The sequence below is a fragment of the Lissotriton helveticus genome, chromosome 5_1 (genome assembly GCF_964261635.1).
Source record: "Lissotriton helveticus chromosome 5_1, aLisHel1.1, whole genome shotgun sequence".
In the NCBI taxonomy this organism is placed as follows: domain Eukaryota; kingdom Metazoa; phylum Chordata; class Amphibia; order Caudata; family Salamandridae; genus Lissotriton; species Lissotriton helveticus.
In genome coordinates this window covers 1,374,866,306-1,374,892,639 of record NC_136065.1, presented here as the reverse complement: position 1 = coordinate 1,374,892,639, position 26,334 = coordinate 1,374,866,306, and the positions used below count along the sequence as shown (strand labels likewise).

At 46.9% G+C, this 26,334-nt stretch overlaps 1 protein-coding gene across 1 annotated transcript in view; it reads right to left on the bottom strand.

Moving 5' to 3' along the window:
- LOC144753631 (uncharacterized) overlaps positions 1 to 26,334 on the bottom strand; it is a 463,125-nt gene that overhangs the window by 104,088 nt on the left and 332,703 nt on the right. The window contains exon 13 of the mRNA XM_078641257.1: positions 1,234 to 1,356. Coding sequence (XP_078497383.1) covers positions 1,234 to 1,356 — 123 coding nt within the window. The remainder of the gene's footprint in view (positions 1 to 1,233; positions 1,357 to 26,334) is intronic.

Here is a 26,334-nt window from a genome sequence, read left to right as displayed (position 1 = left end):
AACTGCCAGAAATCGACGCTGAACACCACCCACAGCCAGTTCTCCTGCCTACACTGCCGACAATCCTTCACCATCAACAGACCCCGACTACTGCTGAATCCACGCCGGACTCCGTCACCACGAAGCCCTGACATGCATCCTCCTCAACGTGTGACTCCTTTTCTTTTACTCACTGTGCTACTAGAGAGTAAGCAACCACATGCAAATCAAATCAGTTTTGGCCCAGAACTCAAGGACAGTTCAGCTTGGCTTCGATCCTTGCTTGCACTTCCCAGTTGCACCAGGACATTCAATCTCACTCAAATCTCGCAAACTAATCCAGGGCTCCAGAGTCCTCACTCAAATCAAACAGCTTCTCCAGGACTTTGCAACTCCACCAGAACCTCCTCACTCACATTTCTCACTCATGGCTTGCGCCTCCATCAGGATATCTCACTCCTTACTCAATTGTTATATGTGCACCAGGAATCCATACTCCTCACACACAATTCATACCTACATCAACATATCTCACTCCTGACACACAATGCATCTGCATCAGGCCAGCTCTCTAATTTTTCAAACCTGAATAACTGCATTTCACCCCTCACTCATCCATCACCTTATGAATGCATTTCACTTTTCAGGAGGCTGCATCAGGACCTCACACCCCTCTACAATGGCTCATGTAGCTCCATCAGGTCCGCAAACCTCTATTAAATGTCTCCACTAAGCTCCATCAGGACATCACACCCTTCTTTAAGGTTTCACTTAGCTTCCTCAGGAACTCATACCCTTGTTTAATGTGTCTCCTATCTCCACTGGTGTCTTATACTCCCCACTTTAAAGCATCACTTACCTCCATTACCCTTTAATGTCTCAGTTAGCTCTATCAGGACCACCTCACACTCATCTTTAATGCCTCATTTAGCTCCATAAGGACCTCGCACTCATCTTTAAGGTCTCAGTTAGGTCCTTGAAGACCTCAAATTCCATTTGATGTCTTGCTTAGCTCCATCATGACCTCACACTCGTCTTTTAATGTCTCACGTAGCTCCATCAGGACCTCATTCCCCATTTTAGTATCTTGCTTAGCTCCATCTGGACCTCGTACCCCTTTTAACCTTTTTAATGTATCATTTAGCTCCATCAGTGCCTTACACTCCCTCCTATTGCCTCTCACAGTTGCATTTGGAGATTACAAACTTCACTCACATCACATACCTGCATCAGTACCTCAGACGCTTCACTCACATGTTACAAAGTTGTTCTTGGGCCTCACTCTTCCGAGCTTGCTCCTCAGTGTCGGATTCCGGGCTCAACTCCAGGGACAGGATTTTCACCCCACTTTCCTTTCTCAGTTGCTCATTCTCCATCCTACAGAAGAAAGAAACATAGTTCTGTATCTCGCTCAAACTTACATTTATTCTTTTCTTGGCACCCCATATTGAGTACATCCTTCAGACAATACACCCAGGGCAGATAACCCTGCTTCTGGGTGGGGACACCTATGGGATGTGACAATCAAAATACCATCATATTTGTAAACGGACTCAGCCATTATTGTACCTCTCCCTTTCTAGAGAATGGAACCTCCAGCTTCCAAGTGCAGGCGCTTCTCCAGTTGCCTCTCACCCTCCTCTTTATGTGCCCTCAATATGGAAAAATCTCTTTGGTCTTAAGGGCCCATGGTGAAGATAACCCATTCAATGTGTTAAATTAATCCTGAGAGTGTTGTCCTCATCTTCTGAGAGCCTTTTCCAGAAATGTATCTACTGAAGGGACGAGTAAACTTGACATGAACTTATTTAGGTAAAGTGTTCTTTTCTAGAATAATAACTCTGGCGATGCTTAAGAAATATGTGTGAAATGTTCACCACGAATGTGTGAGGTCTCAAACTTTCCATTTCACTAATAGGCACTATGAAGCCTGCAGCACCCCCAAAATAACCATGCTGGAGTTCATGAGCAATAAAGACGCCTTCAGATTTTGTTTCCATCTTCAGAGATAGAGATTAAATGTCAGGCTCTGTCTTCTGACACATTCCTGCTTATTCTTTTAACATGCAGATTGATATTTACTTTTCTTTCTTTGATGGCAATGTTAGATGATTCAAACTGTGGGGTATAGTGAACTGACAATCTTGCTGGGTGCTAAGAGCATTAAAGGGAAGGCTGTAGGATGATAGTTTTTCCTAGCACACAACTACATTTTAACACCTGTAAATGAACTGTACAAATATTTCAAACTATGTCAGCAAAATGGAAATTACAAATGAAGCACATTTTTGTAATTCTGAAGTGTGATGAAAACAAATATTTCAATAGGATCAAAACATTCATGACACTGTACTGATGTTTAAATGATAAATGTTGCAGAAATATCCACACATTTGTTGTGCTTTAGTTCTATCAGTAATACTGCCTGTCAGTGTAAATGGCAATGTGCTCCCACACCATGCATTAGTACTAGATGTGTGACCGCATGCTCCAATATGCACTACCTGCTACCTTGTATTGCGTAAATGTAAATGTATTGCGACTTATATAGCGCACGTATCACCCGAAGGCATCAAGGCGCTTGCCTTGGGAACCCGTCCTGGCTTTTTCCCTGTGAGATAACCCCTACTGGGTATCCCCAGGGTGAAAGCTAGGCATCCCGCAGCGGGTGGGCCGCAGTAGTGGAGATTAAGCAACTATTGCCCAGAGTTGCAGCGTGGGACCCCATGATTAGAATAGGCACCGAGGCGAGAATTATCGAGTCCGTGGACATTTTGGGCTCAGGACCCTGCCGCGTCGGGAATTGAACCCTGGTCCTGGGCCAGATCTCTGCATCAGGGTCTGCCGCTCTAATCAGTGAGCCACACTCCTCCACTATTGTCACTCTCCCGATGAATGCTCGTGCCTCATTTGCTACACTTGTTCCTAGTGTGGCGTGGGGATTTTTCACAATCCCTACGACTTCAGTGATGTAACACAGATACAGCCACCCCCACTCTGAAAATTGTTTCTGCACCACTGATCTCACTTGCAAAATCTACTGGACAGATTTACACCACACATGATAAGAAGGTATGGCTTGGCCCAACCTGCCTGATATTAGTTGTAGTTTAGTGTGAATGTATGCAACATTTTTTAAATATAACCTTGCAAACAAATATAGATATCTGAGATCACAATATTTGAGAACTTATTTAGTTCAGAACTTCTCAAACGCCACTGACCATGACTCATGGGAGGCGCGAGTCAGGATGCTCCTCACCTTCCCTTAACAATGGTAGTTCATAGGAAATTATACTTTGTGCTTCTGCATATATGGTTTATGCCAGGGGGTCTTTTCATGTGTACTCGTTCAATAACAAAACTTCATTAAGGGGGCTTCTGGTTCCAAATTTAATCCTTTGAAACGTTGAGTTGAAGGGATATTACGGTTGTAAATGAGATGCGTGACGTTGCAAAGGTTTTTTTGCATTCTTAGTTGAGGTCTATCGAAAACTGCACAACTTCCCAAAGTTGTCTATGTTTTTTGCTTCGCTGTGTCACATCCCTGTGAAAAGTCTGACTTTTAACAGCCTGTATTGTATATATACACCAGTATTTATTGCTGACAAAATGGCTGACCAAGAAAAAGTTCTTCAAAAGATAAAGCTGCAAAAAAAAGTTCTGCATATATTCTGCAGCTTTTCTGGGTTCAATCGAAGTGAGCATAACCGTGTGAAGCGTAAAATTATCCTTCTACGTGGAGAAAAACATTGCAAAGTTGGAGAGAGACCGGCAAACTTTGGTAGGGGGGAAATTGGAATTTTGTGGAACTTTGCACGCAAAATGAAAACATTTCTTGATAGAAACCCACTGCAATTCACCAGTTGTGGGAAGCTCCAATCAGAGTGTCTCCATCAATCACTGATCGTGACTTCACACATAAAGTCAATAATAACATGATAAATGACAACACTGGTGACTTTGTATATCACGTCACGATTGTCATTTATTGAAGTATTATACCTCTACTTGTACTTTATACGCTTTGTTAACCTGCACACATGTCACTTTTTCCTCATGTAATGCACCGTTTGCTACCTCTTGTATTTTGTTCACTCACGATTGTCACTTTTGCCTCATGTAATGTAACTTTTGCTTTTGTAATTTGTTCACTTGTAATGTTCTCTTGTATCAGTTCTGTTCCTTTTGTGAAGCGCTCTGACACCTTCGGGTAAAGTCCGCGCTATATAAAAACGCATAAATAAACAAATACTTTAAAGGTAATTGCATGTGTGGATTGTCAGCAACTAGACCAGGGGTGTAACACAGGCCCCCCGCATTGTGGGGGGGCCGCGCTCCTCACACAGTGGACTAGTCTTCATGAATCAATTTAAATGGTGCGCACAGTCCCCATAAATAAAATGGTGCACGCCTGCGCGGTGCGCGCACGCCTCAGCCAGCGGCCCACTGCTCTTTATTAATTATTTAAATAGTGCCATGCGCACGCCCGGGCCCCGGCCAGGCCTCTGAGGCTCTCGCTCTCATAATGAATGAATGAATGAATGTATGAATACTTTCTTGTATAGCGCATGGCTACCCTAGAGCATCCCAGCGCTGTAAGACCAGAGGACGTTAAAAGGACATTATTGAAACAAGAATGTCTTTAGTCACTTCCTGAAAGCCAGATGATTAGATTCATGCCTGATGTTGTCTGGGAGTTTATTCCATCCTTTGGCTGCTTGGACAGAAAGCAGGCGGCCGCCCATCCGGGCCAACTTCACCCTGGGTACTACCAGCAGATTTCGTTGGTTGGATCTAAGAGATCTGACCGATTGATGGCGACGAAACAGGGAATCAAGAATGGACGGGCCAGCGTTATGGATGGACTTATGTGCCAAACACATGGTCTTGAACACAATCCTTTCCTGAATTGGTAGCCAATGAAGCAACCGAATTGAGGCCTTCGCCGAACATCGTTTGGGGACTTTCATTTTTTTGTTTGAATGTTTTTATTGTTATTTCAACATATAGTAACAATACAGAGCTGTGCACGGTGTAGGGCGAGACAACAATCATTGATATGATCAGCGGCAAGGAACAAACACAGTGGGAACATTGCATGTTACAATCATCTCGAGTCTCATCCAGTGTTGCTGAAAAGAAAAAAAGAAGTAGGGCATAGGGGCGGAAAACAGCAGCGGTGTCATATAACAGTCCTTCTCCGCATTTCCCACCAACATGATTCGCCCGTGTCCATTTCCACCCTTGACCATCCACCAGGGCGAAGGATGCCTTTGAAGATCGAGGCAGCGGGACTTTTGCGTGCGGATGTGAGTGTGGTTCATCACAAGTCTCAAGTGCACAGCCAGTGGGGTGTCATAGGGGAAGGGCGCCACTGAAGGTCATGATGTGTGTGGCTCAGGCCATGTCATGTCCAGTCAACACGCGCCAATTACGTCTGGGGAGGAGAAAAGTGAAAGCATATCCCACTTGTTTCTAATTCACAAGGAGGTGGGTAATGTTGCAGCGCGCTGTGTACAGTGTTCCTCACCGCCACCCAGCAATTCGCAGTATGGTCACAGTAGTGTCATTGCTGTCTCATGTGCTCCGGTATGTGAACATGTAAACAGGAAAAAGAAAAAGGGGGGGGAGGGAGGGGCAGGGTGTGGTCAGCAAGTTTGGCCGCGTGTCGCGCGTGATGCCGTGGGGGCGCCGCGACAAGAGTGGTTGCCAAAGAGGCCATCTGGTGTGTCTGTCAGTGGATGTCTGTAGTGGGGGGGGGGGCCGCGGGGAGCCCCGCAGGAGGCGCGAGGCGCGGGAATGGCGCGTAGGTCGTCTTCTCGCCAGTCAGAGTACAGTCCGACTGATGGCTAGGTGAACTGCTTTTCAGGGGGGTGCATGAGTGGCTGGGTAAGAGATGTCAGGACTGCTATGTACATCAGCCGGACCCGCTATCGTGTCCCTATCCCTCCTGGGGGAGTTGGTAGGCGTGTGGTCTCCTAGTGAGTGCCTGTCCCTGTGGAAGGTGCTGAGCATGTCGTCCCATATTGCTGCTATCGGGAACTGTCGCAGCCCCGCCGTCTCTTCATTATGGAGGACTATGCTTTCTGCTCTCGCCCAGTTGCCTAGGGAGGTGCGCCAATGTTGCGTTAGGGGTGGAGTCGCGCGCTTCCAATGTTTAGTGAGCAGTCTTTTGGCCGTAATGAGGCCCAGATCCCAGAAGCGGGAGGGGACTCTATTGAGGGCGGTCCTCCTATAGAGGCCCAGTAAGCATGCTTCCCATGTATGCGGTAGCGGCATAGCCGTGCATCGGTCAAGGATCAATAGCACAGACCGCCAGTATGGTTGTATCCGCGGGCATTGCCACAGCATGTGTAGTAGGTCCGCACCAGCCAGTGCGCATCTTGGGCAGCCAGCCGAGGTACCCGGGAAATATTGGTTGATTCTATCTGGCGAGAGGTATGCCCTGTGTAACACGTAAAATTGTATCACCTTGAAGCGTGCGTTACGAGGGACGTTTTTGGGGCTGGCGAGCACCATCGCCCACTCCTTGTCCGTCCAGTCCCTCCCTCTGTCAATTGCCCATTTGGCTCGTAGGGGTTGTAAGGTATGGTGCGTGTGTGTCAATAGAGCTTGAGTTAGCCAATGCACCACGTGTGTACCATACCCATGACATGGAGGTGCTGTATCAGTTGATGTGTGGGGGGTTCGACAGTGATGTTTGCCCATCGTCGGGTGTATGCCGCTACTATGGATGCGTGTTGTAAAAACTGACCCGCGGGGATGCCCGTGTCGTCGGCCAGTGTCTCAAAGGGAATCAGGGTGCCATCGGCATATAGGTCCGCCATGGTTTCAACTCCCGAGCTCGTCCAGTGCTCCAGTGCGGCTTCCGTGACAATGGTTGTTGTTTTAGGCGTGCCCAAGAGCGGGAGCGCTGGGGCATAAGGTGTGACATGTTTAGTGAGTCGCAGGCTTCTGTTAAAGCATTTCACCGCCACGTCCACATGCAATTGTGGTCGGTGTTTCGTGCGCGCTAATGGGTGGAATAGTGAGTGTATCTGCAGGAGGGTAAGCGAGTCCACGGACGTGGCCGTGTCAGCCAGGTTCCTGCCCGAGAGCCAGGCAGTCACCCACTGTAGCTGCGCCGCTAGGTAGTAGAGCTCCAGACTGGGTACTGCGAGGCCGCCCGCTTCGACCGGTGCGTACAACTTACTTAGTGCCACTCTGGGTCTACCGGTGTTCCAAATCAACTCCCTGAACATAGTCTCTAAGTCCTTAAATGAGCGGGCCGGGACATACACCGGTATGTTGGCATAGTAATAGAGGAGTCTGGGCAACACTATCATTTTTGTCAATGTCACCCTGCTCGGTACATTGAGTGGGAGAGTCTTCCAAAAGGCTATCTGTGACCTGATGGATGTAATGGCGCGTGTCAGATTGCCATCCAGGATGTCAGGGTGCGATCTGTATATATAGATCCCCAGGTATTTGAACGCGGTGTCATGCCATGGCAGTAGTTCCCCGCCGATGCTAATGCCGGGGTACGGGATGTCGGGTGCAAATGAGTATGCTCCCGATTTTGCCCAGTTCACCCTGAGTCCAGACATGGTCTCAAAGGTCCGGAATATGTCAGAGAGTCCCGGTGGTAAATTCGCGAGGTCCCTGAAATACAGTAGTAGATCGTCAGCATACAGCGAGACAACGTGTGTGCCGTCTGCTAGCGGTATGCCCCAGTTTGCCCCACCTCCACGCAGGAGCTCAGCGAGAGGCTCAATCGCCAGCGAGAAGAGTAGCGGGGACAGCGGGCATCCCTGTCTGGTGCCCCGTCTGACCTTTATTGCGTCTGATAGTAGCTTGCCTGTGCGGACGTGCACTTCAGGACTCCCATATAGCAGTCCGACCAGTTCGATGTATTCGTCGCCCAGGTCAAATTTGCGCAACACCTCCCGTAAGTATGGCCACTCAACCGAGTCGAATGCTTTTTCGAGATCAAGAATTAAGCACCCTGATCTCGGCCAGTCTCGCACCGCATATTCCTGCACTCTAAACAGTCTCCTGATATTGTGGGACGTGCACCTAGTGGGTACGAAGCCGTTCTGGTCGCTGTGTACCAGGGATGGCACCAATGGCGCCAGCCGCCTAGCCAGGGAGGACGCTAGGGTCTTATAATCCGTATTCAGGAGCGCCAGAGGTCTGTACGAGCCAAGGAGTGTGGCGTTCTGGCCGGGTTTGAGAAGCGACACCAGTGTTGCCTCATTCATGGATGTAGGCAGGGCAGAGTCATCCAACGCCGCCGAATACATTCTGAGGAGCTCCGGAATCAATATGTCAGAGCATGCCTTATAGTATTCAGCCGGTAGGCCGTCCGGTCCAGGGGCCTTGCCGTTCGAGAGGGCGAAGATGGCATCAAGTCAAGTCAAGTCAAGTCAGAGAATTTGTATAGCGCACTACATACCCAGAGGGTTTCAAGGCGCTTAGGAAGGGGGGAGGATTACTTGTCAAATATCCAAGTTTTAAGTTGCTTTCTGAATGCTAGGTGGTTCTGGGTAAGGCGAAGGTCAGCGGGGAGTGAGTTCCATGTTCTAGCAGCCAGGTATGAAAAGGATCTGCCTCCCATGGTGGTCTTGTTGATGCGAGGTACAATGGCGAGGGCTTGGCTGGAAGAACGAAGTTGGCGGGAGGGGGTGTAGAAGGACAGTCGTGAGTTGAGGCATTCTGGACCGATGTCGTAGAGTGATTTGTGTGCGTGGGTAAGGAGTCTGAAAGTGATCCTCTTATTGACGGGTAGCCAGTGGAGGTCTTTAAGGTGACCAGAGATGTGTTCGTTGCGTGGGATGTCTAATATGAGTCTGGCTGAGGCATTTTGGATTCGTTGGAGTTTCTTCTGGAGTTTAGCGGTAGTACCTGCGTAGAGGGTGTTTCCGTAGTCCAGTCGGCTCGTGACCAGAGCGTGGGTGACTGTTTTCCTTGTGTCGGAGGGGATCCAGCGAAATGTTTTTTTGAGCATGCGAAGAATGTTGAAGCAGGAAGAGGATACGGCGCTGACTTGTCTGTTCATTGAAAGTTAAGAATCCAGGATGACGCCTAGGTTCCGTGCGTGGTCTGTCGGGATGGGTGCTTTTCCGAGGGCTTCCGGCCACCAGGAGTCGTCCCATGCAGATGGGGATGTACCTAGGATGAGGACTTCTGTTTTGTCTGAGTTCAGTTTCAGACGGCTTAGTTTCATCCATTCGGCAACTTCTCTCATTCCTTCGTGTAGGTTAGTTTTGGCGGTGCTGGGGTCATTGGTGAGGGAAAGGATCAGTTGTGTGTCATCCGCGTAGGAGATGATGTTGAGGTTGTGTTGGCGTGCGATGGCCGCGAGGGGGCTCATGTATACGTTGAAGAGGGTGGGACTGATTGAGGATCCTTGTGGTACGCCGCAGATGACTTCAGAGGCCTCTGACGTGAACGGTGGAAGACGGACTCTCTGGGTTCTTCCGGTGAGGAACGAGGTGATCCATTCAAGTGCTTTTCCTTGGATTCCGATGTTATTGAGGCGTTGTAAAAGTGTTTTGTGGCAGACTGTGTCGAATGCTGCAGAGAGGTCAAGGAGGATGAGGGCGACAGTGTCTCCATTGTCCAGTAGGGTTCGAATGTCGTCTGTAGCTGCGATGAGGGCGGTCTCAGTGCTGTGTTTTGCTCGGAATCCGGATTGTGAGGGGTCGAGGGATTTGTTGGCTTCGAGGAAGGCGGCGAGCTGGTTGTTGACAGCTTTCTCGATGACTTTGGCCGGGAATGGAAGAAGCGAGATGGGGCGGTAATTTTTGAGTTCGGTGGGGTCCGCTGTGGGTTTTTTCAGAAGGGCGGTGAGTTCAGCGTGTTTCCAGTCTTCCGGGAAGGTGGCGGAGTTGAAGGAGCAGTTGATGACGTCTCGGAGGTGCGGTGCTATGACGGAGTCTGCTTTGTTGAAGATGTGGTGAGGACATGGGTCTGTGGGAGATCCTGAGTGGATGGAGTTCATTAAGCGGATGGTGTCCTCAGTGGAGATTGGGTTCCAGTCGTTAAGGGTGTTCGCGGGGGGAGGATGATCAGCAACTGGTAGGGTGGGTTGGGCTCCGGGTTGGTTGTCAAAGCTGTTGTGGATGTCTGCAATCTTGTTGTGGAAAAATGAGGCTAGGGAGTCGCAGAGGGTTTGAGAGGGGGTGATGTCGTTGGAGTTGGCCGAGGGATTGGAAAATTCCTTGACGATGTTGAAAAGTTCCTTGCTGTTGTGAGCGTTGTTGTCAAGTCGATCCTTGAGTGCTGTTTTCTTGGCTTTTCGGATTAGTTGGTGGTGAATGCGGGTGGCGTTTTTGAAGGCGTCCTTGGTGCTGGTGGTTGGGTCTTTTTTCCAGGTCTTTTCAAGGGAGCGGCAGAGTTTCTTGGACTTCTTGAGATCATCGTTGAACCATGAGGCCTTCTTGCTGCCAGGTTTGTTTTGACGTTTTTTCAGTGGCGCTAGGGTGTCAGCGGTTTTGGATAGCCAAATGGTGAGGTTGGCGGCGGCTTCGTTAGCGTTGGAGGAGAGGGCAGGGGTGTTATGAAGGAGCGAAGCGGAGATTTGGTCCGTGGTGATTGTGTTCCAGTTTCTTTGCAGGGTAGGTTGGAGGTGGATGCTGGGTTTTGGTTTGTTGTAGGTGAAGTGAACGCAGTTGTGGTCAGTCCAGAGGAGGTTTGTGGTGTGGCTGAAGGAGACATGGTTGCTGGATGTGAAGATGGGGTCGAGTGTGTGACCTGCGATGTGGGTGGAGGTGGTGACAAGTTGTTTAAGTCCGAGGTTGGCGAGGTTGTCCAAAAGGGTGGCGGTGTTGCGGTCGTTGTTCTTTTCAAGGTGAAAGTTGAGGTCTCCCAGAAGGATGTAGTCTTTGGAGGGGAGCGCGTGTGGGGTGATGAAGTCCGTGATGTCTTCACTGAATTTTGCGCGAGGTCCTGGTGGCCTGTAGAGGAGAGTGCCTCGGAGTGTGGTTTTGGGGTCGATGTGGATCTGGAAGTGAAGGTGTTCGGAGTTGGCGAGGTTGGCGTCCGAGCTGGTTGATATGCGGATTGATTTCTTATGGACGATAGCGATTCCTCCTCCTGTGTGGCTGGTACGGTCTTTTCGAGTGATCTTATAGTCTTCAGGGATGGCAATGGTGATGTCTGGTGCGGAGGAAGCGTTCATCCATGTTTCCGTAAGGAAGGCGACGTCTGGAGAGATGGTGTCTAGTAGGTTCCATAGGTCAATGGCGTGCCTGTGGACCGATCGGGTGTTGAGAAGGATGCATTGTAGGTGGTTGGGGTGGGGAATCTGTGGTGTGGTCGCGGCGGAGATGTTGTCGGTACCGCAGAATTTGCAGGAGTAGCAGGAGAAGGGTCCATGGGTGTGTCCAGGAGCGGCTTGGACGCAGTTGGGAGCGCGGCCGGGGTTAAGGGCTAGGAGGGATGCGGCATCGTAGGTAATGCGGGGGGGATGGGCGGCGCGAGGGGCAGGGGGTCTGGCGCTGGGCGCGGTCCAGGCGCGGACGGGCGTAGACGGGCTTACATTTGGCGCACCTTCGGCGTGTCCGTAGCGCGTGGACGCTGCGCGTGGAGGCATTGGCCATAAGTGGGTGTAGGGGGGGGAGGGGCGAGGGCGTCTCAGCTGGGAGGCGGGGCGGGCTCAGGGAGTAGGAAAACAACAACAACAAACACCGGAGACAAAATGGAGGGGGGAGCAGAGCAGGGCGCCGGGGCAAATCGCGCTACTAATGCAAATCCAGGCACAAGTTAAACAAATACGATTTCAACAAATAGAGCGCTATGACAGTCAAATGCTATGCAGCGCTGATCACCAATACCGCGTTGTAGCAGACAGGCAGACCAGGGAGCGACCACTCGGGCAGGAGCGACGAGGAGTCACAGCGCTTCGTGGTCTGGGGGGCGCTGAAATAGGTAGTGGGAGGGCGTCTCAGCTGGGAGGCGGGGCGGGCTCAGGGAGTAGGAAAACAACAACAACAAACACCGGAGACAAAATGGAGGGGGGAGCAGAGCAGGGCGCCGGGGCAAATCGCGCTACTAATGCAAATCCAGGCACAAGTTAAACAAATACGATTTCAACAAATAGAGCGCTATGACAGTCAAATGCTATGCAGCGCTGATCACCAATACCGCGTTGTAGCAGACAGGCAGACCAGGGAGCGACCACTCGGGCAGGAGCGACGAGGAGTCACGCAGCTCATCCGCCACCAATGGCGACCCAAGGTCGTCTTGTTGGTCCGCCGTGAGGGCGGGCAGCATGAGTCCGTCGAGGTAATCGGCAATGTTCGGGTGCGGGGTCGATAGACGTGACTCATATAGTGCTCGATAATGCGCTATAAAGGCGTCATGGATCTTCGCTTGGGTGTATACCGCGGGGCCGGTGGGTGGGTGTATCGCTGTGATGGGTGATGTTCGCTCCTCGCGTTGTATCAACCAAGCCAGCAGTTTGCCGGGCTTATCGCCGGTGTGATGTGTGCGGGCCGAGTATGCCGTGTAGTTAACATGTTTCAGGCTGTCCATCAGTTTGTCATGTTCCGCGCGTGCTTCCAATAGTTTGACGTCATCGCCGTCAGCCGCTTCCTGTTCAGCCTGTAACAGTTCTGTTTCCAGGCGCTTGAGGTCGGCTTCTATGCGGCGGCGTGAGAGGGCTTGTGTGCCCAGACAGTGCCCTCTGAGGACCACTTTAAAGGCGTCCCACTCAATCTGCGGGGTCGACGCCGTGCCTGTGTTGTCCTCAAAATACTGCGCTGTCTGTGCGCTAATGGAGCTTCGGAAATGGCCGTCCAAGAGCAGGTCTGGCTGGAGCCGCCAAGTGGGTGTCGGGGGTCGGGGGTCGGGGGCAGTCCCACGCTATACTCAAAGTGTGGGGGTTGTGGTCAGAATGCGTGCGGCCCATGTAGCAGGTGTCCGTGACGTGTGGCAAGATGTCACCAGTGACCATGTACCTGTCTAATCTCACATGGAGAGCGTGTGCCCCAGAATAGAACGAGTAGGCCCTGGTGTGTGGGTTGCGACTGCGCCAAGCGTCCTGTAAGCCCCACTGTGTGGACCATGCCTGGAGGGTGCCCGCAGTAGTCTGTGCATATGAGTTGGGTGGCGGGGGATGCGATCGGTCCAGGGCCAAATCTAATGTACTGTTATAATCTCCACCCAACACCCATGGGACACCATGCCAGGGGGCTAAAGTGGTGGACAGTTGTGTCAGGAAAGCCGCCAGGCCCGTGTTGGGTGCATATACCGAGGCCAGCACCAGTGGATTCCCGTCTAACCTGCCATGGACAACCACGAATCTTCCCCCGGGATCTATGTGTGTGTCCGACATCGCCCATGGTGTGCCTGGTCTGACCCACACCAGTGATCCCTTGGCGTAAGACGAATGGCGCGTGGCATACAGTTGCCCCCGCCATCGGCGGCGTAAAGTGCAGACTTCCGAGTCACTGAGGTGAGTCTCCTGCAGGAGAGCTATCTGTATGTGATGGCGTTTGAGGTAGGAGTATATCTGGTAGCGTCGGGAAGGTGTGTGCATGCCCCTGACATTCCACGTGCACATCTTAATGGCAGACATCACAGTAACTCAATATCGTTCCGTTCCCCGCCTCCCCGTCGCCACCCCCCGAGCCCCACATCAATGTCAAATAGCCCCCCCCAGCACCACACAACAGCAGCATCCCCGTGGCCACAATTCCCAGCAATGGAAGGGGGGGGAGAGGGTAAGGGTACAACAAAAGGAACAGTGAACCGTTGAACGTGGTGAACATATGGAATACCAAAAGGTCGGGCGCGGAACGTGCTCCCGTCCATACTCTCAAGGAGAGTAACAACGTCTAAATCAAAAGGGGGCAGGTGTGCAAGGCGCACCGTTATCGTGGTAGCAAACCAACAATGTCTGTTCATGGAGATCCTCCACCCACCCGGTGAATATGCGGCAGTCCAAACCATCTTTGCAAATGTGGGCCCCCATACACACATGCACCAATGCACTATACGTTACGTGTCCCAGGGCGGCAGCTTTCAGGAGCATCTTCTCCGGTCGTGTTCGCCAGCCGAAGGCAGGCGCCCGATTCATGTCCGGAGGCCATGATCGCCGGAGGAGGCCCCAGATCTGCACTCACCCCACAAGCAACATGCAGGGCCGACTCTCTCACTCGGCATGGGGTGAGAACATGTCCGTCCGCTCCCCCACATCCGTGGAGGTGCCACCCGATTCACGTCCCTTGTCTCTGTGGCGTGTTCAGCTAATGTATTCCTCTGTCTGGGGCATGACGTCCGGTCTTTCCTCCGAGCCTTGTGAGTCTGATATTCCATAGATGGCTTCATCGTCACTGGGAGGGTCCTGCTGACTGCCCCCCGCTGTCTCGCTCTGCACAGGGGAAGAGCTCAATTCCATAACTAGGCGAAGGGCGTCTTACTTCTCCTGCTGTAGGGCGTCCTCCGGGGGGGTTGTCCTTGCCGCTCCTCGCGTAGCAGACCTTGATCTCCGGCGCGGCCTGCGTCTTCTCCGGGCGTTTCCAGTCTGTCTCCTGGGCGTGGGACCCGCCATGGTCCCAGCGTCCGTGCCCGTGCCGCTGTCTAGCCATGCCTCCACCTCGGCAGGGTCAGTGAAGAAGTGGGTTCGCTCTCCAGCTACTACTCTTAGTTTCGCAGGAAACAGCAGTGAATATTGTAGGCCTGTCGTGTATTTCTATAGGTTCTGAATCGATCCCCCTATTCCTGACCCTATTCTGGTTAAACTACCTAGCTAGTTAACTAACAGTCAGCCCATGAGGCAAGAAAACCCCCATGATGCAGATACCGTTATCTGACGCAGTCACACTACGGCACAGGAACGTGTTATCTGATTAGGTCATAACGCTTGAGATCTAATTAGACAAGCGACATTCCTCCAGCCCCTGATAAGGCATACGACGTTCTCATAACAAATCAAACCTATGACAACCTGGATAATCCGTGCGGCCATTGTTTTGATTTCACAGAGAACTTTAGTAAAGAATGTGCTAACGAGCAAGTCGTATGACATCTTTATTGACGTACCTATGTCCATCCTTACGTCAATCCCGGCACCTTTAAGGTATAAATATTGCCGACCTTGCCCTATGCAAACACACGCGTGGTGACAAGACGGAGCAGCCATACTTGCCGAAGCCGAGAGCAGAAGCAGACCCCGCAGGCAACAGCCCCGCCTTCCTGACGCGCTGAGAGACGCGCTGCTATCTCAAGCCGAGAGACCCAGCACCGGCGCTTCTGGGCAGCCCTCGCAGGCAGCCTGGAATATCGAGAGCAGAGAAAGAGATACCATTCCTCATTCATCCTAAATTCCAGGTACAGAACTGAATAACCCCTCACAGAGAATTCTTTAGTTATTCACTTGGCAAAAACAAACTTAACTTAAACTGTAACTTTCTATTCCCGCCCACGCATTAGACTTAGGTCAGGTACACGGGGTAGGCGTATTTAGAAACACCAGTTGAGTACGTTTAGTCAAATGTATATGTGTATGTAAATATATTTTAATCATTTTAAACATCATATGGCTCAGAAACCATATCAATGTTTTTACAGTATTATTTTATACTATTGCTTCTAATGTATGCACTTTACTTAACAATAAGTATTGCAATAATATCGATCCATTTCTCTTGTACGAGAAAAGAGACTGATCAATAAATAACATCTTTTATTGAACACGCCCGTCTCTTCCTTTTCTCTACATTCTGATGAGACTAAGAATGCACGTACTGACTGAGTAAAATAATTGCCTTGTGCTCACACGACTCTCGAGATTGACTCTTGATTAGGGGAGAGCAAAGTTGTCATGTTCTATGGTTGTCAGAAACTAAATCCCTCCTTGTCTAATCAGGGGAGTTAATCCTTCCTTGAACATTCGAGAAAGTTTCTAGCGAACTCTGAGCTTAGCTGGCAAACCCAAAAATTAAGTCTAGTATCGACAGTAGTAGACCTAGTTAACGTCTGGCCTAGGCCTTTACTGCTGTAGGTACTATTCCAATGCGCAGAGCCTATTGGGAAGATAGGAACTACACTACATGGCGCCCAACGCGTTTGGAAAGGGCGATAAAACTAACGTAAGACATTTAGAGTAACTCAGTCGTGCTTTCTCACTCAGACCCCTTTTCCCAAATACTCCAAAGACGTCTGGAGTGGGTGAAAGGTTATTATATCCTCCAAAACCTCGCAGGAGGGAACTCCTATGTATGGTTCTTGGTCTAGTCAACGTTGAAGGATAAAACAGTTCCAGAATATTGTGCATCTAATCTCTGTTTCCATAAGAAACCTGACCTGCAAACAAAAATAATACCATCCTGTCAGTAAAATGGGAGACAGTGATGGAGAAAGAGAGGCAATTAGATTAGCTACTGAAATAGCAGATGCTGATGCTACCATGCAGGCAGCAGACGCGGATATAATACTCATTCCGGTCATTAAAAGGAGATCTATAACCTTAAAACTTATAGAAAATGGACTGACACCTAGAGGTGGCACAGTCATATTCGTAATTGAGGCACACGAATATCGGCAGACAGAGGTATACTATACATGGATACATTTTCCAGCAGCAAATGCTGTAACAAAGTACTTCCACTATTACAAAGTAGAGGAACCTCCTGAAACGTACACTCCTTTCGAGGAGGTGGAAGTACCACTCAAATTCCAAGAGCATTTGCTCTTATTTGATGGCGCCCTAATACATAACAATCACATTACAAGGCTCGGTCCTTTAGGAAGACCAGGAGCAACGTGGCCGGTCTTAGCCGGATACACACCACATCCAGACATCGAAAGAATGCCTGCAGCAGAGCTGTTAATACAGCTAAAACAACTACTAAAAATTCACAGACAATTAGTTCAGTATGTAATGCGGACTTCAACAATTCAGCCAGCGATTAAACTTCCACAGTTGACCCCTCACCAGGGGAACACAAATAAAATTACACCACAGAACATCCAATCCTGCCTAGGTAAAGTTCCAGCTAAACGGGAACAGATACCATTCTGGTTGGCACAGAAAATTACCCAAATAGAGGCGGTGTTTCCTGACACCACCCCGCTGGAAAAACACAGGATTCTGACTATATGTCTCCCAATGGGAATCGCACCACACATTGAGGACTGTGACACTTGGGGTACAGTCTTTGCTTCCATCTATACAAAAACACACGGTGTTCCATCCATTACGGTAATACCAGATGTGCTAAAACAAATTCAAGATAAATACGGTCCAGAACCTGCTTTAACTCTTGGTATGAAACTACTGAAAGACTTCAAGCAGGTCTCGGCTATATTATTAGCCAACATAAAAGGTGAAGCAGCGAACGTGGCGATCCGCCAGAGGTTAAAAGAGACAGATATAGCAGACCAACCAGCTGAAATTGCCAGAATCATAGAAAAATCCTATGAAGAACTAGGCAGAGATAGTCTAGGTGGAATACCAGTAAAACCGCAACTGACTACAAGTCCAGAAAAAATGTTTTTTAATAATAATAATAATTCACCAAAAAAGAACTGGGATGGAAATAAACAATCCAATCCTAAAGAAAAGAAATTCCAGTCCAGAGGAAGGTCTCCTAGGCGAAGAGAGAAATCTCCAAACCCGAGACAAAGGTCACCCCAGAGTGACCCCTCTGGGAATAGATATAACCTTAGAAATAGGGATAATATTAAAAAACCTGATAGATATCAAGACATTGATACACGTCCCTCTCAATCTTTTCAGAATTCCTCGCAGAAATCGGAAAGAAGAGGACGATCAGAAGAGCACGCCAAGTCCAAAGACAAGGAACCTGCTCAACTGAAAAAGAAATCACAATTTCCAAAAAAGAAGGTAGCCAGTATCAAGGTAGTTAACAATGCCGAGAATACTGAGGACACAACTGAAAAACGGAGAGTGGGCTCAGACAATGCTAGACAGCGCAGCAGAGGTGAGCATAGCTCGCAAAGTCCTTATGAATCATCTGGAGACAGTGGACACGAATGAATACCTTCAAGTGGAAACTGCAGATACCAGAGTTAGCAAGCCCCACAAAATATACGAGATAACATTACGTATAGAGGGAGATAAGACTAGGAAAATTAGGGGACTATTTTGGGATAACCTCTCCAAAGGCTATGACATCCTTCTAGCTGAAAAAGACTGGCCACCAGAGTTTGTCAGGGAGTGCCCTCATGGCGAAGAAGTAATTATGCCTGCCTTCTCGAATCAAATACCGATTCATAAAAAATATACACTTGCTAGAAAGTGGGCAGTGGCCTTAGCACCTGCTTTATATAAAAATCATGTAGGATGGGATGAGGATTCTCCTCCTCACAAAGTCCAGTTAAAATCACAACCAACTGCACAAAGGCAGTACCCAATCAAGCAAGAAGCTAAAAAACAAGTAAATGAAATACTAGATCAGCTAGAATACCAGGGGGTGATTGAAACTTGCACCTCACAAATGAACAATCCTTTGTTTCCGGTCTCCAAACCAGACAATTCATATCGCCTAGTTTTGTATTACCGACACCTTAACACATGTTGCAAAACTTTTGCAGTGCAAAACTCACACAGTGCTGCACTAATGAATAACATAGTGCGCAAAAAATACAAAACAACCTTGGACATCTCCAATGGATTCTTTTGTCAAAACATAGCACCAGAGAGCAGATATTTAACAGCTTTCTCAGTAAATGGCACTCAAAAACAATTCTGTCGGTTAGCCCAGGGGTACAAGAACAGCCCGGGGGTATTCTCAGCGAGAGTAACAGAATTACTACAACAATATGATGATGAAGCATTATCTTATGTCGATGACATTTACTTAACAGATGATGACTTGGAAACTCACTTGAAAAGAGTGAACACCATAATACTTGGTTTCGCTGCAGAGGGTTACAAATTCAACTTTAAAAAGTCCAGAATTGCCCATCTGACGGTCCTATTCTTAGGATATGAGTTATCAAGTGAAGGTAAAAGCCTGGCAGACAATTTCCTAGAGAAATGTGCCGTAATCCAAGCTCCTAAAACACTAAAAAACCTACAGTCAATTCTAGGCTTCCTAAATTTCGGAAGAACATATATTGCAAATTACGCAGAAAGGGTCAAACCCCTTTATGATCTAATTAAACCAGACTTTAAAAGATCCAGTTGGACTCAAGCACACACAGAAATTTTGAGATCCTTACAAACAGACATGCTAATTAAAACAAAATTAGAAACCCGTGATAATACACGCAACCTTGTGATCCGAGTCATCCCAGGGAGATGCGGATTCACATACCTAACCTCTAATGAGGGAGATAAGGTACCAATTGCATTCAATTCACACTTGTACACAAAAGCTGAACAGAGATTCAGCAACAAAGGAAAAATTGTTCAAGCAGTTCAAACCGCAATAGCTAGAGAAAAAGACATAGCTGACGGTAGACATATCACAGTCAGAACAGCTGAATCAGCCTTCGAGGCACTAACAACACCGTGTAATTTACCAACAACAACATTGAATCCGGAATGGATACAATGGGTGAATTCAATCACAACGGACAAAGTATACTACTACTTTGATCCAGAATTAGAAGAATTGAAAAATCTAAAATATGAAAAGACGTATCCTCTGCCAATCGACATTCTGCCTCTATGACATTACGCCTGTGTAATCTATACAGACGGACATGCTCAACCCTCCGTTTGGGGAGAACATGCATACAATCCCACATGTGAGATTACAAAAGAAGTGTGGCGCGGAGGTAAACTAAAACCTCTATTAACAAAGACACACTCAGTAGAAACCAATTCAGAACAACAAACTGAAATATTAGCTTTGAAAATGGCGCTAGATAATGCGGATCGCGAATTCCCGACACTTATAGTGTCAGATTCATATTACTGCGTCAAAGCTTATAACAAGGATTTGCAGACATGGATTCAGAACGGTTACAAAGATGACACAGATGCACCAATAAAGCAGAGACTGCTCTGGGAACAAGTAGCTCTTTTGAAAAAAGAACTACCAAAGACTCACGTGACACACTCACTGAGTCACCAGCGTGATGGCGTTCACGTTGTAGGGAATTCATTGGCTGAAACAGCCGCAGCGGCAGCCAGTAAACCGGCTCCCGTAGATCGAAAAAAGCGTACATTAAAATACATTGACGGCGAAACATTGCTGGCGGTGAAAACGTCATCAAAAGGCGACTGCTCAGCGTTACCGATCAATTATCCACTCAATTATACATACATAATCGATGCAAACTCCGTCCCTTTTGCTCGAATCCCTGGAGTGGGGGATAGAGTGATTCCAAACATGGACAGGAGAAACTTGTTAATCGCAGACGCACACATGGGCGAGGGTCACAGACACCTTAAATTAAAAGATTCTCTGGAAGAATTACAATCACGGTACTGGTGGCCAGGCATGAGCCTGCACTACACCATGTTTGTAAAAAACTGCCCAAACTGCAACAGAGATCGCAGTGGGGAGAGAAGCAGTTTAATACCTCGTCGTATCAAGGCAGATAATATTACCAGCAAAAAGAATGGCTTGCGATTAACATATACAGGCTAGTTTCCACTTATAATGTAGATCACCAGCACTTGGCTGACGTCCGGACTATTATACAAGATTTGCAAGTCTAAATGGCATATACGCTAAGAGCATGCTACGTTCGACCATTTCTTTCACTCAAGCAAACCAGCCTGGGGGGGAAACATGGCCAAATGAGCACAGCCCAGCGGGAATCTTCTCACTTCCTTCCTGAGGGTATGGGACGGTGTAAAGAAAAAACCAAGGCAGAAAGCAATCTATAATAGAAAGGATATTAGGTTCGGGAGCTGGGTGGGTCAAACATCTAATAAGTGTCCAACGTAGTCTAAATAACTTGCCAAGAAATTCTCTGAAGGGATTCAGTCCGTACGAATTATTATTCGGAACTAGGATGTTGATCTCTGACCTTGATAGTCAGACTTCAGTGGTAATAGAAAAAACCTTTGATGTCAAAGACCGTTTGGCTATTTTGCAGGACTTAAACAAAACAAGAAAAGACCTGAGCAACATACAGTTGAAACAACAGCCAACGACCACTGAAGATTCACCACCTGTCCCAGCAAGACCTGTCTGGATTCCAAAAGTCGGGGATCTAGTCAGGGAGAAGATCGCGGTAAAGAAGGAATTTGGGCCTTCTTACAGAAAAGCAGTTCCTGTCTTGTCTGTCAACGGGACAAGATCAGTTGTACTACCGCCACTTGCTGGAAAAAAGGAGAACCGAGTTGTATCCATCGACCTGGTAAAACCACAACATGTGGCCGATAACAAACAGTAGGCCAAGTGGACTCCCAATAAGTAGCAGAACACCAAGGTTTGCTACCAGTACAGAGGTCCTATCAAAGAGGCTCATCACATTCGAAACGCCTACAGAAGAACAACAAGGACTATGCAACAATGCAATAGAACTAAGACCTCTGAAAACCCAAATAAAGACATTTAGCAGAGAGACACCAATCTATACTGAAGTACCAAGTGAAAATGCAAAAAACAAAAATCCTGAACCAATTGGAACAATTGACAGAACTGCATCTGGTTACTTCATCAACTTCGATGATTCCTCTGACGGCTTCAGTGAACAAAAGACACAGCCATCATCAAAATCCTTTAAAGACAAAGCTAAGGAACTTTTGAAACAACTGAAAGAAACATATCTGGTTTCTCCATGGATTGAATTTTGGGTGGGTTTTGGTGCATTTATCCTCATACTTTGGCTCATCATGGTATTTACTTTGGGACGCTTCATTGAGGGAAAATATGCTAAAATGGACACAGCAAGTCAGAACATCAACTTGGTCCTCAAACCACACACATCTTCACACGTCAAGAAACGAGAACTTTCTTCAGAACTTTCTTCAGCCAACTTCCCAGCAATTCCAATACCTGGTGGGGTAGCCTGGGACAACACTGACTATGAAATTTATGGTCCGGTCGAGATCCTGAAATATCCACACCAAATCAAGATCTCCTTGAGTGATTTTGCAAAACCAAACTCATTTGCTGATGATTGGGACTTTGAAAGTATAAATAATATGATGTCTGACTTAGTAATGTCTGCTAAATTTACAAAACATGATTATTTGCAGGGTTCTACAAATTATGATAGTATGTATTGCTATAACCATTATGGTAATCATTTCTTGCATAAATCTCCCCAACTAGAAATGTTTTAAATTATAATCAATGGGAACATTGTGCTACACCTCCAAAAGGGAGCTCTAGAACCGTTTATGACAAATATTCATATTTTTCAGGTTTTAACATAACTAAGGCTGAAACATTTTATTACAAATTGTCAAACAAGACAGGGATGAAAACCATGATAACCAACACAAAATTGATTTATTCTGATTCGTTCTTTGAAAAAATGAATACTTTTGGATTTGATTATTGGGACAAAAATGTTGATTTGAAAAGTGTTTGGGGTACAAAAGAATGGCAAGTACAGGGTTTAGAAGCTTTGTTTAGAGCCTGCATGATCCCAGAACAAATGATATTTTTAAATGACACTGTTCAACAAACCACCTGTCTTGGCTTAGCCAAAATCAAAGATTTAAATAACCTGTCTATTCCAAAACCGACAATGTTTAGCAATAGCTCTGAAACAGATGAAGAAATAGACATAAACCATATACTTAACCAAAACAGAACACATCCTGATTGGAAACAATGGTTGATCTGGCCCACAGATACAAATAACTGTCAAGATAGATTCCTGAATAAAACACAGGGTTTCAAAATGACCAGGCCAGACCCTAGATATCCCCAAAGACATCACCCAGGGATAATAACAACCTACAGTGTGGGCAAATTATGCCTTCAATGGCTACAAACTTCCACACTGCCTGAAATTAAGCAACACCTAACTTTACTTACTGATGGTGCTGACTTGCGTGATTTCATACTGGGACCACGCAAACAGCGTCATAAGCGTTTCATAGCAGCCTCTGTATATGCAGCATACAATGAGGCCTGGAAGGTTACTCAAATTGAGACAGCAGAGAGAATACGTGAAATTGATCGTATTAATTTGGAAAAATCACTTTCTGTAGTGGACAATGGGTTAATGACTCTGTCCTCCAGAATTTTTTCATTGGACAGCATTGTGTCTTCAGCAATCGATATATTATCGCAAGACTTACTGTTATTACAACATGGACAGTCACAATTGCGTTCTATTGTACAGCTTGGCTGGACGTTACAAAATCTGCGTTCAGGCTACGTGCCTTGGCGTTTAATCAACACAACGTCACTATTCCAAATCTTTAACCTTACTGATAGACAAATCGGTATGGCGCAGAAGGGTGCTGATTATACAATCTTGAGCATTGAAAAACTAGAAAGATTACCAATGACAATGTCAGAACGACCTGTCAGTGAATGGATAATCCACGGAATCATAAATATTCCAATCTCAACCTTCAGGTTTCAATACTGCCAAAAATATATACAGGCTGGCATGTACGAGAAATTGGGAAAGGGGTACCTTAAAACAACTTGGAACCTGCCCTATTCACATGCATGTGTCAGTAACAAAGGACAGAAAGTGTTTCTTAGTGGCAACAATTGTGCTATGTCACTAAGCGGCACGCTTCTGTGTAACGGTATTAGTTTGCACGGAGCCTGTGAAGGGAATTCATACAACCTTTCATGTCACCAGCAAGGCGCACCTGCAACTGAAATAGAACCATTCTTTCAAAGACTCTATAATGGGAGTTACATTCTTATTGTAGACCGCAGATGTTGTAGTCTTATGCCCGGGACTCCTTATCTCGTCACTACGACGGCGAAGGTCAAGTGCTGTGGACGTTCTTTATTCCCCAGCTCCTTTCCAGACAGGGAGGCAAGGGCATGGCCCGGTTTGAAAATTACTTCTATTCGAATAGATACTTTAAGCAGAATGAAAACAGTGCTTCTTCAGACGCCTACAAGGCTCACGTCATCTAAAGAAACGTATGATCTACAAGTCGCAAGGACGACTGCAGAGATACATACATTATTATCAACTAATTCCCCCGTACATTTCGCGGAAATCCTGAGCGAAATCTTAAATATTTCTGATACCACTGGGGTCTCAAAGGTATTTAAGACAGTATTTTCGATGGCATTAACACCATTCAAAGCCATACTGGGTATTTTTCCAGATTTCGTCCATTCGATTTTTGGCGGACTTCCCCTGATCCTGGGACTAATTGCAGGAATCCTATTCCTAGTCCTTATTTTTCGTTATGGCAACCCATGTCACAGATCAAACTCTCGCGACAATGGAAGATACGATCCTAGCCATTGGATACCGTGACCGGATATCAAAAATCCTGGGACTCTCCCGGCTTAGAGACCTAAACATGACTTGGTTTCTATCATTTCGACCAATGTGGCAAAGGTGTGTTTTACCTGTACTAAGGTGTCTGCTATGCGGAGAAGAATGCGTGTTAGACACCTGTCTGACGCTACAATCGGATGCGCCGGTGGATGCAGATACACTGTTGGTTCCTACCAAGGTTCACGCACTGTGCTGCCCTCAAAGGCTGCCAATTCTGATGACGGCATTCCTGGAATCTTCACCACTACGATTGAAGAGTAGTGAAGTTCAAGATGAAAGCAGCATCGAACAGGTACGACCTTCTGTCAGCAATGCAAATCAGAATGTCAATGGAGACAATCATGCGCACGAATGCATGGTTACCCCTATTTCCGACTTAGAGGAACTTTCCCATGAAGCTGTTGACAGTTTTTTCGAAAGCCTGAATGATATGATGTTCTCTCCGGAACAGAAATAGAGACTTTTGAGTAAACTCGCACACGGCGTTCCCTGAATTCGGCCTTCAACTTTAAAAATAAAGTCACATGAACAATTACAATCCAGTTCACGGACAGCAACTTTTTTCAGCAAGCCCTTAAAATATTTTTCTATATATTTTTTCCCCGGGACACTGATCTTCTGCTTAAAGTAAGAAAACTATTCCTAGAGAACTAAGATTTCTATTTTTAGATACTTTATAGACTTTATATAGACTTTAGCTGCCCGCTGGTATGTTCACAAAATATATTATGTGATGAAATGGTTTCGACTTTTCTTTCTGTATAGCCATATTAAGAGCCATTTCATGTGTATTTCTCATATACCAAAAAACAATAATGCATAAAATGCTTGCTTATTTTTGCATTTAATTCATAGCTTAAGTGCATACAATATATATGACTGCAATTTTTCAGTATATTTGAAAATTTCAAAATGCATTTATGTATTTTGGGGTGGTAAGGTATACACTATACTCTATAGTATGTTGTACTATGTTATACTATGCATAGATTAGTAGATATGACCATAGTTAGCGTGGAGTGGGTGTCGTGTATTTCTATAGGTTCTGAATCGATCCCCCTATTCCTGACCCTATTCTGGTTAAACTACCTAGCTAGTTAACTAACAGTCAGCCCATGAGGCAAGAAAACCCCCATGATGCAGATACCGTTATCTGACGCAGTCACACTACGGCACAGGAACGTGTTATCTGATTAGGTCATAACGCTTGAGATCTAATTAGACAAGCGACATTCCTCCAGCCCCTGATAAGGCATACGACGTTCTCATAACAAATCAAACCTATGACAACCTGGATAATCCGTGCGGCCATTGTTTTGATTTCACAGAGAACTTTAGTAAAGAATGTGCTAACGAGCAAGTCGTATGACATCTTTATTGACGTACCTATGTCCATCCTTACGTCAATCCCGGCACCTTTAAGGTATAAATATTGCCGACCTTGCCCTATGCAAACACACGCGTGGTGACAAGACGGAGCAGCCATACTTGCCGAAGCCGAGAGCAGAAGCAGACCCCGAAGGCAACAGCCCCGCCTTCCTGACGCGCTGAGAGACGCGCTGCTATCTCAAGCCGAGAGACCCAGCACCGGCGCTTCTGGGCAGCCCTCGCAGGCAGCCTGGAATATCGAGAGCAGAGAAAGAGATACCATTCCTCATTCATCCTAAATTCCAGGTACAGAACTGAATAACCCCTCACAGAGAATTCTTTAGTTATTCACTTGGCAAAAACAAACTTAACTTAAACTGTAACTTTCTATTCCCGCCCACGCATTAGACTTAGGTCAGGTACACGGGGTAGGCGTATTTAGAAACACCAGTTGAGTACGTTTAGTCAAATGTATATGTGTATGTAAATATATTTTAATCATTTTAAACATCATATGGCTCAGAAACCATATCAATGTTTTTACAGTATTATTTTATACTATTGCTTCTAATGTATGCACTTTACTTAACAATAAGTATTGCAATAATATCGATCAATTTCTCTTGTACGAGA